Below are 17483 nucleotides of genomic sequence, written 5' to 3' on the forward strand. Positions count from 1 at the left end.
CAAACATAACAAGACAATCTTTCAAGACACTTTGTTGTTTTATTAGGGAATGTCATCCACATCCACTCTCAAAGATCACATATGTACAGGTTAAATAAGGCGAATGCAACAGTGGTAGAGTGGACGGGACATATTCTGTACACAGATAAATCATCAGAAACACATTTTAAACATCCAGCAAGGCAATAATTATCAATAGATTTCACTTTGACTATGTACATGTGAATTGTTAAAGGATAGAGCAGAAAATGCAAAGATCAACAAAAACTCACCAATCTACAACCTCTGAGGATTTATTTCAACAAAATGTTCAAATGAATATTCTATAGATAAATCTGTTATTATGGACTTCTTCTCACTTGTTTCTGTTTGTATTAATATTAATAAAATAATAATAATAATAATGTCATTGGACGTGAGGTCACTGAGCAGGAATCAGACATTTCTTTGGATGGATGACAGACATTATGAATAGATTTGAAATGAAGGCAGCTGGTACAGTACAAAAAACTGCACATAGAATACTGCTGCATGGCTTTAAAGAGAGCAGGAGGGTCCTCTGTTTGAACCAATCAGAGGTATTTCAGTCCTCCTCTCCTGCTATGAAGGGTCCTGGTCCTCCTGCCCACAGGGACAGCCTGGACCCGACCAACACTCAGCTTTCACAGAAAGCACCACTTGAACTGGTGGCTCAGACTTCAGGAGGGCAGACCTCCCCTGACATCATAAATCTTTTTTTTTTTTCCAGCTCTTCGTAGACCTTTATCTCTCTGGGTCATCCTCCCCGTCTGTTTCCTTTGTCCTTCCATTCACAACCTCTTTTTTTTTCCCTTTCTTCTATTAGCCAGTGTTAGCAGCGCAGGGCCGGTGGCAGTGAAAAGTCGGTGGCGATGAGAGCATCTCTCTTGACTTCCTGTCACAGTTTGATGTCTTGGGTTTCTAACATCTTCGCCAAGGTCTTCTTCACCCTCAGGGCTGTGAGGCGGGAGGCCGGGTTGTGAGCCCAGCACTCTGACATCAGTTTCCCCATCTGCCTTAGACACTGATGACACACAGGGGCATGTACATAAGAATACAGCAGTACTTTGATTTACAAGTTGTGAAAATTGTATTCATCCATTATTGATTATTCTGTGTTTGGGATAAACTAACATACAAAACTGGACTACACTTGTAACCTGGGTTTTTGGTAAATCTGATGAGAAGGGCTACAGAAACTTTTGGTCCTGACTGAGATGTAAAAATGTCAGAGTACCGGTGTCAAAATAACCACATTTTAAAAACTGGATCAAATTAAAAGCCCTGTCTTTGGTATATTCAGCGACCTTTGGGTATTTGGTAAATCGACCCATGTACAAAGGCTGTAGTCCTGCAAGTGGGCAGCCCCGGGTTCAAATCCTTTCTCTCTCTCTGATTTCTGACTCTATCCACTGTCCTATCTCTAAATTGAGGCATACAGAGTTCAAAAAGAAATCTTAAAAAAAAAAAAGGTCAAAGTTAAAGCTCCAAAAATATCCAGTTTAATAACATAACACTGGTTAAAAGTAGGCAGACTTTCTACATTTGATTTTTGGCTCAACATAAATTGAAAAATGACATTGTGATAGCATTAAATACCACATGTTGGAGTGAGCAAATAACCTGGTGGAAAAAAAAAGACGAACACTAAACTTAGACTAAATAATCCAGTGTCTTAGATCTGTTATGTGACTGATATTTTTGTCTAAATTTGAACCTTTTTAGAATATATCATGCAGCATAAATTGTCTTATTTCTTTTCTTCTTTGATTGTTATGCTGAACAAATCATATTACTTGTTTTAATACTTCTAAGGATTCGCTGCAGACCTGACGGCTTTCTTAACTGAACAGATTATTTCCACTAAGAGTACGGTGCAGAAAACATAGCACCTAAAGATCATTTATCAAAACCTGGCAACCTGAGGGGTTCTTCTTCAAAAGGTGTAATACTGCTCTATAGAATACAAATGAATCACTTATTTACCATGAATAAAGACATGAGGTTGAATTGTAACAAAAAAACATTTTCATTACCTCATCACTGCTCCAGCGATTAGCAAATGAAGGTCTTTGTTTCTTTATGCACACGACTTCCCTCATGTCCTCATAGGAAGGATCCGTGGGCACCAGGTCGTAATAGGGCAGCTGATATTCCTCCACAATACCTTCAAGGAAACACAGGTGTACGTGAGAGTGTGTAGAGGGACAAAGGAAGCATGAGCATGTATCGAAAACGTGTTCTAACCTCCAGATATGCAACGTCTGGCCATCTCCCAAACAATGAGGCCGAAACTATACATGTCGGCCATGATAAAGGACTGGAAGTAGGTGCTGTTTAGTGTTTCATCCAACACTTCAGGGGGCATGTAGCGTTTCGTACCCACTCTTAGGTTGGGAGGAATATCCACCTCGTTGGTGTCACTAGAGCAGAGAGGAGGAACAGACATGATGAGTAACTCAAGCTCAAAGATGATCCAAAACTAAAAGTCCAGAAGTCAAGTCGTACCTGTTAAACTTGACAGCGAGTCCAAGGTCCGCTATACAGCACGATCCGTTCTTTTTTACCAGGATGTTTTTACTCTTCAGGTCTCTGTGTGCGATGGCCGGTTTGCCTTGCGTGCCGTAGATCTCGGTGTGCAGGTGACACAGGCCTGAGATGGACGAGTAGGCCAGTTTCAGCAGAGCTTTGACGTCTAACGTGTTAGACTTGAGGTAGTCGTATAAAGACCCATTCTCATGGTAGTCTGTTATCAGGTACAGCTGAGTCCACGAGCCGGTTCCTTTAATATCTGCTGCTATGAACCCTGGGAATTATGAGGGGAAAAAAAAGGGATGTTCATGTTTATACAAATACCACAAAATGTTTTACTTTTTGACTCTCAATCAGTTTTTCCCACTCTCTTTATGAGGCCTCACCTAGTATGTTGTCATGTCTCATTAGAAAGGTCTGATATATCTCTGTTTCTCTGAACCAGCTCTCTTCTTCTGTGGTGAAGAAGACTTTGACAGCCACTCGCTCTCCTCTCCACCTGCCCATCCACACCTCTCCGTATCGCCCTTTTCCGATCTGCTTCACCATCTGAATCTGCTTTGCGATGGTACGCTGAACCTACAAAAAAAAGTGAATTGTGTGGAAAACAAACGATTTATTATCCCATTGCTTTCATCATAATAGCATTAAACTGTTTCCATCTTTATCTCCTTATGCTATATGATATCATATGATTATAGAATATGATACAGTGCAGTGTTTAATGATTTGAAAAGAGACTCAGTTTGAGATTTCACTTTCATGTGCAATGATTTGTTCCTACCAGCAGAGGGAGTCCTGAGCCAGATCCAGACCCGATGCTGCGGGAGTGCTCGATCAGGTCCTTCAGGGACTCTCCTGGAGGGATGTAGGTCTCCTCCTGCTCCAGATCGATACTGTAGCGTGGCTCCGACTCCTGCCGCTTGTATCTGCCACAGAAAAGTCACGCAAATAAGCTAAGTGCATATCAAGAATTATGATTATTGTCATGCAGTCATGAAAAGTCTGTGGTTTTTACCTGAAGTAGCAGAAGATGAGGACGAGGCCGAGGATGATGCTGCAGACTGTGATTGAGATGAAGAGAGCCATGTACTGGATACTGCTGTCAACATAATCTGAAACAATAAGGACAATGTGCTAATGTTATATTAAATAGATTATCACCTGAAGAAGACCTCTGGTTGAAACACAGTGATGTGATCGTTAAAACCCCATTTTTTTGCGGCAATTGCGCAAATGTGCGGGCCTATCTTCTTTCTATAAGATAGATTTCACATGTAATTGTTGTTATTTTAACCTCCTTAAATCGAATGATCGTGCCCTAAGTGAGATTGAAAAGTGTGTAAAATGAGAACTGATGAGTATCTGACAGTGGTGTCATTTGTTCAGTTATCTCCTCAAACATCTCTCTGATTTTCATTATCGACAGGGACAAGCTCCTTCTCCCCTTGCTCCCTCTAACCCGCCCTGCCTCCCACAAAACCCTCCTCCTCCCACAGCGCGTGATCGATCACATCCCCTTCCTGAATCCAACAGATCAGTTGTCACTCTGACATCGCACCAGAAACCCCAGAGGCCTCCGGCAGCTCTGGGACTCTAGCCTTTCTACTGTGCTTCTGCCGATCACACACCCACAAAATAACGGACGCATGAGCACAGGGGATCCTTAAAAAGAGTGCTGAACTACAGAGGACTAAAAGTAGAAAAGAACTGCATGAATAGCAAACTGTCCAACTAATCCCCTGAATGTGTTTCATGACGGCTTTGATAATAGTTCACTTTTATAGACGGAAACAGAAACTGTGTGTTCTATATTACCTTCACGCTGGTTCATAATGAAGTATACAATAATGTTATCTTTTAATAATCACAACCATTTTAAAATGTAAAAAAAACATATTTAACATGCTGGCATTGACATGATCACATCATAAGTATGACGGTATTATCATCCTTCATAACTTATCAAGTCAGAAATTAAAACCATGTGTCCATGCTAGAGTATCAAACTAAGTGCCTTCAAAAAAAAAAAAACGTTTTCCCCCTCTAGTCGAGGAAACTTTTGAACAATGCAGCCACTTCAACTTTTATTTGCCTGCAGGGATTTCATTTCTTTTTTACATATATGCTCTTGTGCACATTTTTCCTTTGAAACTAGAGATGAACATTTCACTTTTATCATATTTGATAACCTGGAAGCTTTTTTTCATGCTTCTCTGTCTGACTTTGTTGAAGCACTGTCACACTCAGAAATGACGGCCAAAACTAAAAAAGTAAGCAACACGTTAATTATCAAGCACATCCACTGATACGACAATTTAGTTTAGAATGGTTTGCTTGAAGGTTAAATTAAAGTGTTTGATGCTGTGTGAACGCATAGAAGGGAGTTTGTCCGAAAAACGGGAGTGACAGAGAGAGAGAGAAAGAGTGTGTGTGTGTGTTGCGGAGTAACAGATGGACAGATACCTCACATCCGTCCCGAGGCAAGAAACTCAAGCAGGCCCCAGGGAGAGGCTGTCCTTTTCATTAGAGGGTGAGAGAACAAGCAGAGACTGCAGGCACTGTTTCACCCCTCTCTCTCTCTCTCTCTCTCTCTCTCTCTCTCCCTCTCTCCCCCCCCCTCTCTCTCCCCCCCCCCCCCCCTCTCTCTCTCTGCCCTCCTGCATCAGCATGTGCCACTTCACTCCAGCATGGCGCTGTGGTTTGTAACAGTTTAAACTGTCACTCCCCATCACCACCCAGCAAGGCCTGAATGAGCCCGCTCTAAAAGCCACTCAGGCTTTAAAGCGAGGCTGGATTTCAGTGTGTGAAAAGTGGTGTGAACAAAATGTGTGTGTGTGTGTCTTACCTGATGTCACCAGCGGAGGAAGAGTAGGGTGCAAGTCTCTGTTGCAGTAGTCCTGATCTGTGCAACACTCGAGGGCTCTCCTGGAACGTGCATTCCACGTGTCCTACAACGCAAACACACAAATAAACACAAGACAATCTACTACATCTCATGAACAAACATTTACAGCTTAGCTTATTTACAACTTACACTTATTCCTAAAGACAACAATAACAATAATCAAACATTTCCGTTTGTGTGCATAGATAGCAGAGCTCAACAGATCAGGTTTAAAAGCTCTCATAAAGAGCAGTACTTAACCCTCATAAAGAGGACACACACACACGAGTCAGGGTTTGAACAGGAGGAAAGACATACATGTAAAGAAATAAACAGGTGACTTACTCTGCATTGAAACTCTGAGCCAGCGAGACCCAAACAACCCGTGGTGATCACTGCCAGACCCCCCTCCTCCTCCTCCACCATGGTGAAGCAGTAACCGTCAGTCCTAGCAGAAAGTACAAACATCATCACATGAGTGACCGTCGCCTGGGACTCTTTCATCATTGACCATATGTTTCATGGGGTTTATAAAACCTGTCACCAGAATTTTAACTGCTTACTGGAACTAAAATCAATTTCAAATCTATCCATTGTTCAGCCAAAATAAGTGAAACAGTTTAAAGTCAAGAACCAAAGATTTGTGTTCGGGCTGAATTAAAGGAGCTCCAAATGTCGAGTTGAAAACTGTATAAAAACAGATGCAGCAGAAACAAAGCTTGAGTTTGTATTTTCTTCTTAAAAGCTGTTTTGCAATGCAAAATAGTTGAATTTAAAACATTTAATAATCCCTGTTAGCTATTTAAATTCAGCAATTCATCCTGATTAAAATGTAATCCTTTGACAGCCCTAATATATATATATTTTTTTAAAGATTTAGAGAGAGAGCGGGGAATGAAGTGCGGAGAGAGGCCACGGGTGGAAGCGAACCCGGGCCTTCCGCTTGAGACGACAGCCTCAATGCATGGGATGCGCGCCCTGACCATTGCGCCCCCGACAGCCCTAATATTTGATTAAAAAATGGTTATTAAGTTTTAAGAACATTGGAAAAGTTATAAATTGCAGCCTCTAAACATACAATCAGAGATCTGACATTCAAGCACTGACATTCCCTTCATAATATAATATTTATACATCAGCAGCTGTGTTTCTGTAAAGTACAGCACATAATGTCTACCTGAGTATTAATACCTCTAATGCACATAGGCTGGCTAATGAGAGAGTTCACAAGCTGAGCCTCAGGAGGACTAAAGGATCTCATTAAAGGATGTAACTGAAGTAAACACTTCGGGTAATGAGGTGTCTCAAAGAGAATTCCTCTGGATCATTTTCTGTGTTGTCTTTTAACAGCTACGAGCTAAAGGAGTGATTGTAACAGTCGGCTTGCTTGTGAGCATTGTTGTAGTGTGTGCTTCCCCGTACATGCATGTGTTGTTGACGGAGTCTTCTGGGCAGTGATGATAGCAGTGACACCAGAGCATGTTCTGAGCTGAAACTGTGGCCGTGCTGCTGCTCTCCTCCGCCCTCCGCGCCGATCCTCCCTTCCACCCATTCTTCAGCAGCATGGTGTCCAACATGTTGGCTGCACAGGGAGAGAGAGAGAGAGAGAGAGAGAGAGAGAGAGAGAGACGAGGCTCAGCATCACGGCAGACCAAAACATCTGGGCACTCCTTGAGCTCAAGCAGAGCCAAAAGAGTCAAAACTTAAGTACACATACCTCAGGAAAATTAAAGACGGAATAAATCAAACACCATTACGGCTCTTTTTCAAATAGGTCTTTTGACTTACATTCAAATAAATAAATTAAAAAAAAAAGCATCAGCTTGCATTGGCACCGTTACCATGGCAATTCAATCCACAGAAAGTGTGAGTATGTGCTACTGAAAGCTATCCTGCTGTTCTGGACCGGACTCAATGTACCTGCATGAAGTCGGCAACCAGAATAACATCACTCAGCAGAAAGACGTCTTTGTGCTGTGTGTGTGTGTGTGTGTGTGTGTGTGTGTGTGTGTGTGTGTGTGTGTGTGTGTGTGTGTGTGTGTGTGTGTGTGTGTGTGTGTGTGTGTGTGTGTGTGTGTCCTTGTCAGCCTGCTTCAAGTGCCTGTGTATTAATGTTGAGTAAGCGGAGAGTGTATAATACTTTTCTGTGTGTGAGTCTATGGTACATTGTTGCATTATTCTTCAAGAGGAACTTTTTAAACACATTTGGCTCAGGCACTGATCTTCCAGAGTGTTATGTTATCAATAAATGTGTTCTTGTTGTTAATATATCCTATTATAAATTCAATAATGTTGAACAACAGTCCAATTTCATGCCAATAGAAGTGATGACCTCTATACAATATCACAGATCATGTTTTTAAAAATATTCATAGCAACATAAAAACATGAATCCACCAAGCATTTGGAAACCTCAACAGCTTCCTCTGAACAGTCAGAAACCTCGAGCGGAACCCGACTCAGTCATCTACATTCTCATCTGCACAGTGACTTACAGAGCCAAAACATCTACAGAGTCAAAACATCTGAGTCCAGCTGAATGTGTACTAATACAGCGAGCAGGAGCAGGAAAAATATTATCACTCTGGATTGACTCATTCTTCGAAAAAGAAGAGGTAATCTTCACAGCTGCCACTGAACACTGAATCAGTACAAGGCAGCTCTTTGGACACAGAATGATCTTCCTTTAAGTGTGTGAACGTGAGCCTGGAGTGATGCCACATCAACAACCAAACTGTGTACAAATATAACAACAGCAATGAATGTCATTCAAAAAGGAAAACATTAAGGCTGAACATAATACTCTAAGTAGTAGAACATATTTGTATTTAAAGTAAGGCTTAATTATTCTACTTGCAAGTGAATTGTAAGAATACTCGATAATCATTTATCGCTTCATGCTATTGAAATAAACCCTCACATATCCATATTTATCTTGTAGAAAGATCTACACAATGTGAGACCTTTTTTTTTCATCCTTAGCATCAAATTACCAAAGGTGCAAAGATGTACCAGTGTAGAATAAAACCAGTTCCGACAGCAGCTCGTCCCTGATGGCCTCTGTGGTTGGACAGCTGAACTGTACCGTGTCACACTAGACGGATTTCCTCCTCTCGCTCTCTCTTTTGCTCTCTCTTTGTTATATAATTATTTTGTGAATATATATATTAAACTGTAAAATCAAGCTATAAGGTATTCATTAGTGTCAAAACTACAACAACAAAGCAGCTAAAACAACAAGACATCATGACATCTTATCCATCTGTCAGCTTCTGTACATCCATTCATAGGAAACAAAAGCTTCCTGATGCTCTTTCATATTTTTATGTTTTGGCAAATCTAAGCAATCAGAAAGCAAACCATGCATAGAAATGGGGGAACAAATTCCCCTCCTGAAGACTGCCTGATAAAAAAGAGCACATTTTAAGTGTGTTTGGAGCACAACTGTTCCCTAAGTGGTACACTGTGTGCTTCCAATCCTGAATCTTATCTGTGTTAGTGTTTCTGTCAGAGGGAAATTTGAGGAGGTGTTCTGATCCTCCCTCTCAGTGGCCTTGGTTTGTCACATGTGAATTGCAAGTGTGCAAAAACGACAGAAAAAAAACATACACACCAGGAACTTATCGGGGATTTGTCATGTTTTTTTCCGATACATTCTGAAAAACAGAGGGAGGTCACTCCAGGGTAAAATGTTACAGGAAAGCTGATGTAAGGAAAGGAGGATTTGAGCTTTGGAGTAAAAAGCAACAGTTACGGCAGCATGACAAACTTTGGCCTTGAGGAGACGACACACAACATCTTTAATGATCAGAAGTTGAGCTGTCAGGCTCAAATCAGTTGGAGAACTGACATAAAAACTGACAGCAGGTAGCTGCTGCTACTTTTCATTGCCTTCTATTTAACATCATTAACATACACCTAATCTGTTTTCCCTTTTGTTAAACTTCTACAAACCGTCTAAACAGAAGCAGCGCATACTGCATCTAGTAGCGAAATATTTTGTTTATGAATTTTGTATTCAGGTTTATGATCATCTCCTTCGCATAATGACAATTTAATGTTGTCTTCACATGCATTGTATTTTTGAAAATGTCCCATAGTTGTAGAGCAGGTTTTATAATGAGTCAGCACTCTGGTTTTAAATACGACTCACTCAAAATGTCTCAAAAGAAAACGTTTTGTGCACTACGATCATGTTTTATTCGTGCTCTAAGAAAACCTTACCTTATAAATAATCTCTGTAGAATTTAAGATGATATGAGATTGTTTTTCAAACTTAGGTTGTTTATACTCGTCCAAAAGAGAAGCTTTACAGATCAGCTGTAAGAATAGGCTTGAAGATGTAAAACAAAAACAGAGGCCATCTTTGTTACACTTGGACCATGACCTAGTGACAGAGAACATTTAGTTAATAAACCACATTGAAAAAGATAAATAATGTAAAATGCCTTTTTTTATTTATTTCTAATACTGATTCGATGGCACTCAGAAAATAAACCCAATACAAGATTTGGGCATATAAGAAAAAGCTTGACGTATTTTTATTAAAACGCTTTTCCTTTTGTTTCATTTTAACTCTTTGAATCAAACACACACACACACACACACACACACGCACACACACACACACAGCACACAACTAACAGATTTGCTGTGTCAGCTAAGGGGCACACTCAAGGTCACCCCGAAATCTGACCTGCATCCCCCGCACATTCCACAGGCTGTTCGTCCATCTTCACACACACACACATTAAGAAACTGTTTGATACACACAAACACACAGCGACTTGAAGCAATTAGAAGTCGCACAGTGACTGAGTCCAGCTGGAGCGCCTTCATTCACAGCTCATCACCATCAGTATCAGCTTCTTCTGGGTGCTATTCCAAATAACCCCGCGTTTATGACTGCAGTTCATGTGTTGTCTTTAAGACTGCCTTGGTCATCGCTCTGCTCTGGTTAAAACATCTCAGCATGGTCTCTGACACTTCCTCCGTGGACCGTGTGTCATTGCAAACAGATCTTACTTCTATGTTTTGTATTTTCCAACACGCTGTCCTTCCTCTACGTCTTTAGTGTATGATGTGCTTGTATCAGCTTACTAAGTGCATCAATGAATGCAATACAAGCTAGAGCATGATTATAATCACAAATACATTTCAAGCAAAAATGCGAAAAATGTAATTTGAAATACTTGAAACATGTGTAAAACAATGTCCCTACTCCATTTAAACGTCCCTGCTCGACTACAACACTGTTTCTGTTTTTAGATTAAAGCTCCAGTGATGAGTTTTCAAGATGGTTATAAAACCCACTGAAATTAATCCTGATGAGTCTTTATGTTCAACAGAAGTAAACGAGACCATCAGCATAAGGATTCATTAATTACATATGGTTTTGAATGCCTTTAACAGCTGTCGGGGGGTAGGGGTCGGACCAGGATTTCAGGAGCTAGCTGCAGGGAACAGTAAACATCCCAGTGAGCGACACAGTTAACTGTTAAAATAAAGCAGGTTGACATTTTGACATTATATTTATGTGTACAGGATAAAAAGGTTCTGTTTTGTCCACAGGGGGAGCCAAAATCTATACAAACTAAAAGGTCCCTAAAAAGGAGCTTTAAGTGTATGACATTTTTAGGGCTGACACAATAACACGTTCCAGTTTAAAAAATGTCCTTTTGATAAATCTATTTTAAAAAATGGATTAAAAAAAATGCTAAACAGCTATCAGCAGTGGTGAAGGAGAGAAAGGTGGACAGGGGAATTGTATATCCAGGAGAGGGACACACAAACTTATCCAACCTTTTTTTTCCAGTTAACCTGGTTGTTCCACTAAATCAAACTTCAGCCATTTAATCTGTGAGCCGAGAACCCTCACACAGGCTGTTCATCACAGCAGAGAGGAGCACATGAGAGAAACAGGAGATAAGTTACTCCAGGTGGCCGTGATAAATAACCTCCTCAGAAGGAGACATCTTCTTGAGTGTCTTCATGGTGCACTTTGACCCTGAGGGGGGTCACAACCAGCCTGCAAAAGGGGCCATACATCCTCCTCCACCCCAGCACTGCACCCTCATCTCTCTTAACCCCCCTACAGGCTTCAAAGGCCTCTGCCACACGAGACACTCTCATATGTGCACATATTGTACACACACCAGGACGTGTCTGAGGAGCACATTCCACACACACTCGCCTTCTTCTCTGCCGCAGAGCCAGCGTCAGGTCGGCTATTTCCAACGTGCAGCTTCCTGCAACCTGTTCCATGTTTACCGGCCGTGACCGGACTGCTGCGGTTGAGGAATGTGATGGTCACTTTGAGGCTCCCACCACCCACAGCAGCAGATTTATAGGCAGCAGGAGGATCTCTGTGCGTCTGCAGTAGACCCTTCACAACCACTCTGCGCCCCAGCTCCGCCTTGAGAAAAAGTAGTGCCACTGTCCGGGATTCACACTGAGCGCAGAGAGAAAACTTTCCACCGCGGTGTGAATGCAGCAGAGAGATGCTATATCCACAACAAAATACTCACTCACAGAAGGGCAAACACAAAGCAGACACAGAGACTGACTGACCTCGGATGGATTACAATGAATTCCAAGCATTTAGCCATGAGAATGATGCCCTGACATTCATTAAACTTACTGATAAATCACAGAATCTTGAATACAGTAAAAGGGTAAGAAAAGAATGACTTTCTGAACTATTGTTCTGAAATAGTTTATTTTCCTCCATTAAGGTCATTTACTTATTCACATACTAATATGTATATTTCCTTGTCTTACAATATATAATCACATATCTCATTTCTTTAACATCCTTGACAATTTCTATGTAATTCAGTTTAAAAAAAACCCCTTTAATTTCCCTTTATAATAACAACATGACTCCCACACTCAAAAATGAGTGTCTCAGTTGTAGTTCCATTTCACATAGTTTATGGCTCGTTTTCTCTTTTGCCATTAAAAAAAACAGAACTACTAGCCCGGATAGATGGGTAGACAGATGGATGACTTAGAAAACATTATTTATCCCTGAGGGCAATTCGGTTCCACAGTCCACCCAGAGACCATGCATACATTTACATGGTTGGAAAGATGGATGGATCAATGTTTATCGAAGCTACTGTATCCATCAATCAACATTCCAAAACATTCCTTCAGTTTTACTTCGGTATCCTGACAGTGTAAGCCAGATTCCTTTGGTTTATTCTATGATTATTAATAAGTGCTGGAGCTATGGATACATGTACATTTCCTTCCGGAATAACAACCTAACATTGAATGTGTGTGTGTGTGTGTGTGTTTGTGTGTGTTGGATGAGTGAGTGTGGAACTCATCACATCACACCATCTCAATCTTATTTATTCCCACTTTCTCTGGAGTTAAAGATTTTTTTTTTTTTTTTTTTAAACTGTCTACCCACAATGCCCCATCATTTCACCTCACTGCTCGTCTATCTGTCCGTGTGGTCTGTACTTACTGGAAAAAGCAACGAGACAGGGGCTAATGCTGGGCTCCATTACAGACACACTGTGAGAACGGGGCCGTAACGCCACCACAATATGTCATTTTAGCCCACGATACTACCTCAGCCAAAAACATGATGAAGCTTCTGTTTTTATCCAAGGATGTTGAAGGTCTCTTTGAGAGTAAAAAACAAGTTGCTTCAAGTGTATAAAGCAAATCATACTATTGTTATGTTTACAGTATGTGTCTCAATAACAAAAACATCTTCAGTATTATTGTTCATTGACGTTGTGACAATTCATAAGCTTCCATTTTAAAAAAAGTTGAAAACAGACAAACGTGTCTCAAGCACTCCCTGAATATACAAGTCCCAAGCTTCCAAGTCCTGCAAGGCAAATATGCTTAAAAACACCAGCACACACACACACACACATGCCCCCATGCCTGACTACTGGAGCAGCACATCTGCCTGGGGATCAGATTCTGTGTGGGGGAACCGAATCCACATCCTGTCAGGAAGCAGCACACAGAAGGCCGGAGGAGCCTGGACCTGCTGAGGACCAACCACTGCTGGTTTGTACTTCTGGACCGCTGCATTGCGCTGCACTCTGACCTTATTCCACAACACTCACACAGATGTCTGATGCATAGTTCATGCTTCACAAAACTTTCTGCATACTGCCAACTCGCGTATGGACTTAAAGGAGTTTAATACACACAGTAATCAGACCTAATATAATTCAGTTTTAACTCTTTCACATGGATGTAACAGAGGCAAAAGCAAATTGTTGTTGATAAAGACTAAACTGCACTCCCACAGAGTCAAGCTGACATTGACAGATGTTCAAAGATCTCTGTAAATGAAAACACTACACATTGCTGGGAAAGCGACTCTTAAGGATTCCTGTAGTTCATACATTTTACAGAACTATCTTATGAGTCTGAACAAAGGACAGGAGCATATGTGCTGAAAACATTCAACTTTCTGCACCCATAGACAGTAACATCAACCACTGGTTTCTAGAGAGGAGTTATCAAGCCAGCGAAGGGGGTCGCCATATTGGAAATGCTATCTCCACCTAACTTTTGATCAATCTAGTAACAGGCAAAGAGTCAGAGTTAAGGGGGGCCTAAAACTTCCAGGCAAACAGCTTCAAGACGCCCGTAACTATGCAGCGTAACTCTCTCAGCGTAAGCCTTTAAATAATCAAGCATGATAGGGAAAAGAAAATCACCCCTTAATCACTTTTAACTAATAAAAGAATTAACTATTAACACCAAAAACACATTTTATACCAGGCTTTAAAAGTATTCACACCTTCAGTAAGAATGGGCATTTCAACATCAGGCTTAATGGGGATTCTTTGGTTTTTGGAGCCATACTCAAGTGGACACTTGAGGAACTGCAGTTCTTTGCACTTCTGCAGTTCTTTGCACTTCTTCATTTAATTTAAACAGGATATTTGTAAAAAGCCTTTATAGGTTTGTGTCTTTTTCTTGACAATTGAAATTTCACTTCTATATACTTTAAAATGTTTTGCGTGTCTGAAGTGGATACTTGTCGGAAGGTGTTTTTCTTTGACAGAAAGTATTGGCAGCTATATCCCTGACGAAGCAATGCAGCAAATTTGAGTTTCTCACATGCGTCGAAATGAGACCAAAATGTGGATATAGGAGATGAGCCAAAAATAATAAAGGTTTTCAAAAATGCCACCATCACAAAAGGGTAGGCTATGGTTGTCATATAAATGCACAATATTTCTACTGTAACGCCACCGGAAGAAACAGGCCAGGGCTCATCTACTCTCTGCGAACCTCGCTAGCCTGTAGAAACAGGTGGCAAATTGACCGTGCTGCTCAGATTTATGGGCAACCTCCCACATGTTTTAATCATTTGGGGTGCTTTAACAGATCGGATCACATAGGAAAAAGGAAAAAGCAACTGGCGGCTCAAGTATTGGTTAAAGAAAGTGAGCAGAAGGAGGAAAACGGAGGAAAAGGAAACAATGTAAGAAAAGAAATCAATGCTGCTATTCTGTGATGATCCTGTGAGAATATTGCTCTATTGTTTCACATATTATATTATTATAGGTCGCTCCTGAACCTCAAGGTAGGATGAGACTTTAAACACTTTGCTCAGTGTGCACAGATAAGAATAAAATAAATTCTCTGAAGAAACATTCATCATGAGCCGAGGTATTTGTTGACCAACTGTGAAAGTATCAGCCAGCTCTGAACCTCTCAGTCACTTTGGGGTTTTACAGCTGGTCTTTATTTTTGACACACTCTCAGTAAAGCTTTGTACCAGGGTTCAAATCAAACTCCCTTTATGTTCTAATGTGAAGCTGATATATGTATTTACCCATACTCTATACCTTATATACCAGTATTGTTCAAGACACCTTTGCACTCTCTAATTACCTCAGATATGTTACATCTCAATCAGTGATAATACTTTAAACTTAAAATGTAAACTTTGTTCTGAGATGTTTTTAACTTTAAGGGGCAAAACACACCCTGATAAATCTAAACCAAATGTGAAGTATGGACATATGGTCTTCATATGAAACTAAAAGATGCATACAAGAGGCTATGGCAGGGTGAGGGTTAAAATAAAGTTTCGAAATTAAATAACTGATACACCATCTATCATTTGGCTAAATCCAGCTTCAACAAAGAGTCATACAGGGACAATTTCCAGACCCTCTCATTATTTGCTATATTTACAAACACTGTGCGTGCGATTGTGTGTGTGTGTGTGTGTTTGTGTGTTTGTGTATACCCAGATGCTGCCTCTACAGCCTGACACCCAACTGTGTCCTTAATGAGTATTTGACAACCGGGTATTCCTGCAAATGTTAAGCTTGTCCACATAAACCAGTAACAGTGCGACTTCAGCCAATGATTTCTACCCTTATCGATTAATCTGTGGATTCATTTTCTATTGGTAGATTATCGCTTTGGTCTATTTTACAAAATTCTAGGAAATATCAATTATAATCTAGTGAAGGTGAAATTTTCGTACACCTCGTTTCGTCCAACTAACAGTCAAATAACCCGCGGATAATCATTTACAGCCAGAATATCGTTATATGACAATGAAAATAGTTGCTAATGATGTGTGGATTAACTACTTCATGAAGTGCTTCAGCTTTTAGAAAGACAGATTTGGAACAGCAAAGAATATGTGTCCATGTCCAACTTAAAGTAACGGTTCAATAGACGTTTTTAAACGTGTGAGTGAAAAAACAAAAGTCCCAAACTACACTTGTACCAAGGCTTACAACGACTAATAATGTCTCCCTGCTCTCTGTGTTCACAAACAGAACAAATGCACAAGTGTCACCTCCTTGATGCTGGGAACCTGTCCACCCTCCTCGCCTGTCACAACCTAACGGGGGGCAGCCTGACACTGTTGGCATTTATCGTAAAAAAGACAACTGGCTGTCCATCTTCAAACAATTCAAAACACGAACTAAAAGGGGGGTGTGGGTAAGGAGGGGGAGAGGGGACAGGGCAGATAAATACACACCCGTTCTCATGGTGGCCCCTGTGGAGATCATAATAGCTTTTGCTCATCATAAATACCACAGAGTAAAAAATAGACAGTAAACCTCACAGCTAGAATGATCAACCTGCAATACTTTGACTTGAAGGTGTGAAAAATCTCTACAGCTCAAACTATAGCAGTAAATACCTAAGAAGAAAAGGGGAAAATCTAAAATAATTATCTTAAAACTTCTGTGTGTTAAAAAAAGACAACAAAGTGACAAAATGAAAGCCTCGGCCTGATAAACTCAGCAGAGAAGCAAAAACAAGCAGGTGTCCGGCACAATACTCACCATGAGAACCCCGGCTAAGTGATGCCACTCCGGTCACCAGCAGTACAGCCTTCCAGGCCAACACCACCACCATCCCGCCGGCACCGACCCCAGTCGTTGCCTCCTTCAAATCCCTGAGGTTCTGCTACAACAAACAAGCCCGTCCAAAGAGACAACGGTGCAAGACTGCTTTTTAAATCCCTCTGTGAAAGAGCGCCAATCCAGTCTTTCTGTATGAGTGTGTGTCTCTGAGTGACTCTCAGGAACTTCCCACAGCACGCAGCAGCCCCGCAGCCTCCAGCTCTACTCCACACTGACAGCCTGGGAGAGAGAGAGAGAGAGAGAGAGAGAGAGAGAGAGGGGGGAGAAAAGAAAGTGGGGAGGAAGAGGGTGTTACTAAGTTGCTCCCTAGCTGTGCTATTTGTCCAGCCCTTTCTGTGACCGGTTCACTACAGAACAGCTGAGTATATCTGAATCTATGCTCAGCTTCTCTCTTTCCCACACACACACACACACTGAAACACACAGAGAAACACACACACTTTACATATTCTCACATCAGTCATACATAGAAAGGAGAGCAGAACAGAAGAGGGCAACAGGGTGTGAACCAGTGCCGTGGATGTGAGAGGAGCTGAATGAGGTGTGAATGGGAGCAGTGAAAGCATTATGACCTACTGCCACATGTATACAAACACACAGCATGCCAGAAGGGACGCTGAAATCGAAGGAGTTGGGACGCTGGTGGCGCAGTAGTGTGC

The 17483-nt window shown here is 41.2% G+C and overlaps 1 protein-coding gene across 1 annotated transcript in view; it reads right to left on the reverse strand.

Moving 5' to 3' along the window:
- Positions 1-19: 19 nt before the first annotated feature.
- Positions 20-17483, reverse strand: part of bmpr1bb (bone morphogenetic protein receptor, type IBb) — a 53735-nt gene continuing 36271 nt past the window's right edge. Inside the window, exons 4-14 of the mRNA XM_020629788.3 lie at positions 16744-17043; positions 6860-7019; positions 5783-5885; positions 5399-5501; positions 3569-3665; positions 3335-3479; positions 2937-3129; positions 2527-2824; positions 2266-2441; positions 2055-2185; positions 20-1042 (exon numbers count right to left, since the gene is read on the reverse strand). Coding sequence (XP_020485444.1) covers positions 917-1042; positions 2055-2185; positions 2266-2441; positions 2527-2824; positions 2937-3129; positions 3335-3479; positions 3569-3665; positions 5399-5501; positions 5783-5885; positions 6860-7019; positions 16744-16816 — 1605 coding nt within the window. The 5' untranslated portion in view covers positions 16817-17043 and the 3' untranslated portion in view covers positions 20-916. The remainder of the gene's footprint in view (positions 1043-2054; positions 2186-2265; positions 2442-2526; positions 2825-2936; positions 3130-3334; positions 3480-3568; positions 3666-5398; positions 5502-5782; positions 5886-6859; positions 7020-16743; positions 17044-17483) is intronic.

The sequence above is a fragment of the Labrus bergylta genome, chromosome 17, assembly GCF_963930695.1.
Source record: "Labrus bergylta chromosome 17, fLabBer1.1, whole genome shotgun sequence".
In the NCBI taxonomy this organism is placed as follows: domain Eukaryota; kingdom Metazoa; phylum Chordata; class Actinopteri; order Labriformes; family Labridae; genus Labrus; species Labrus bergylta.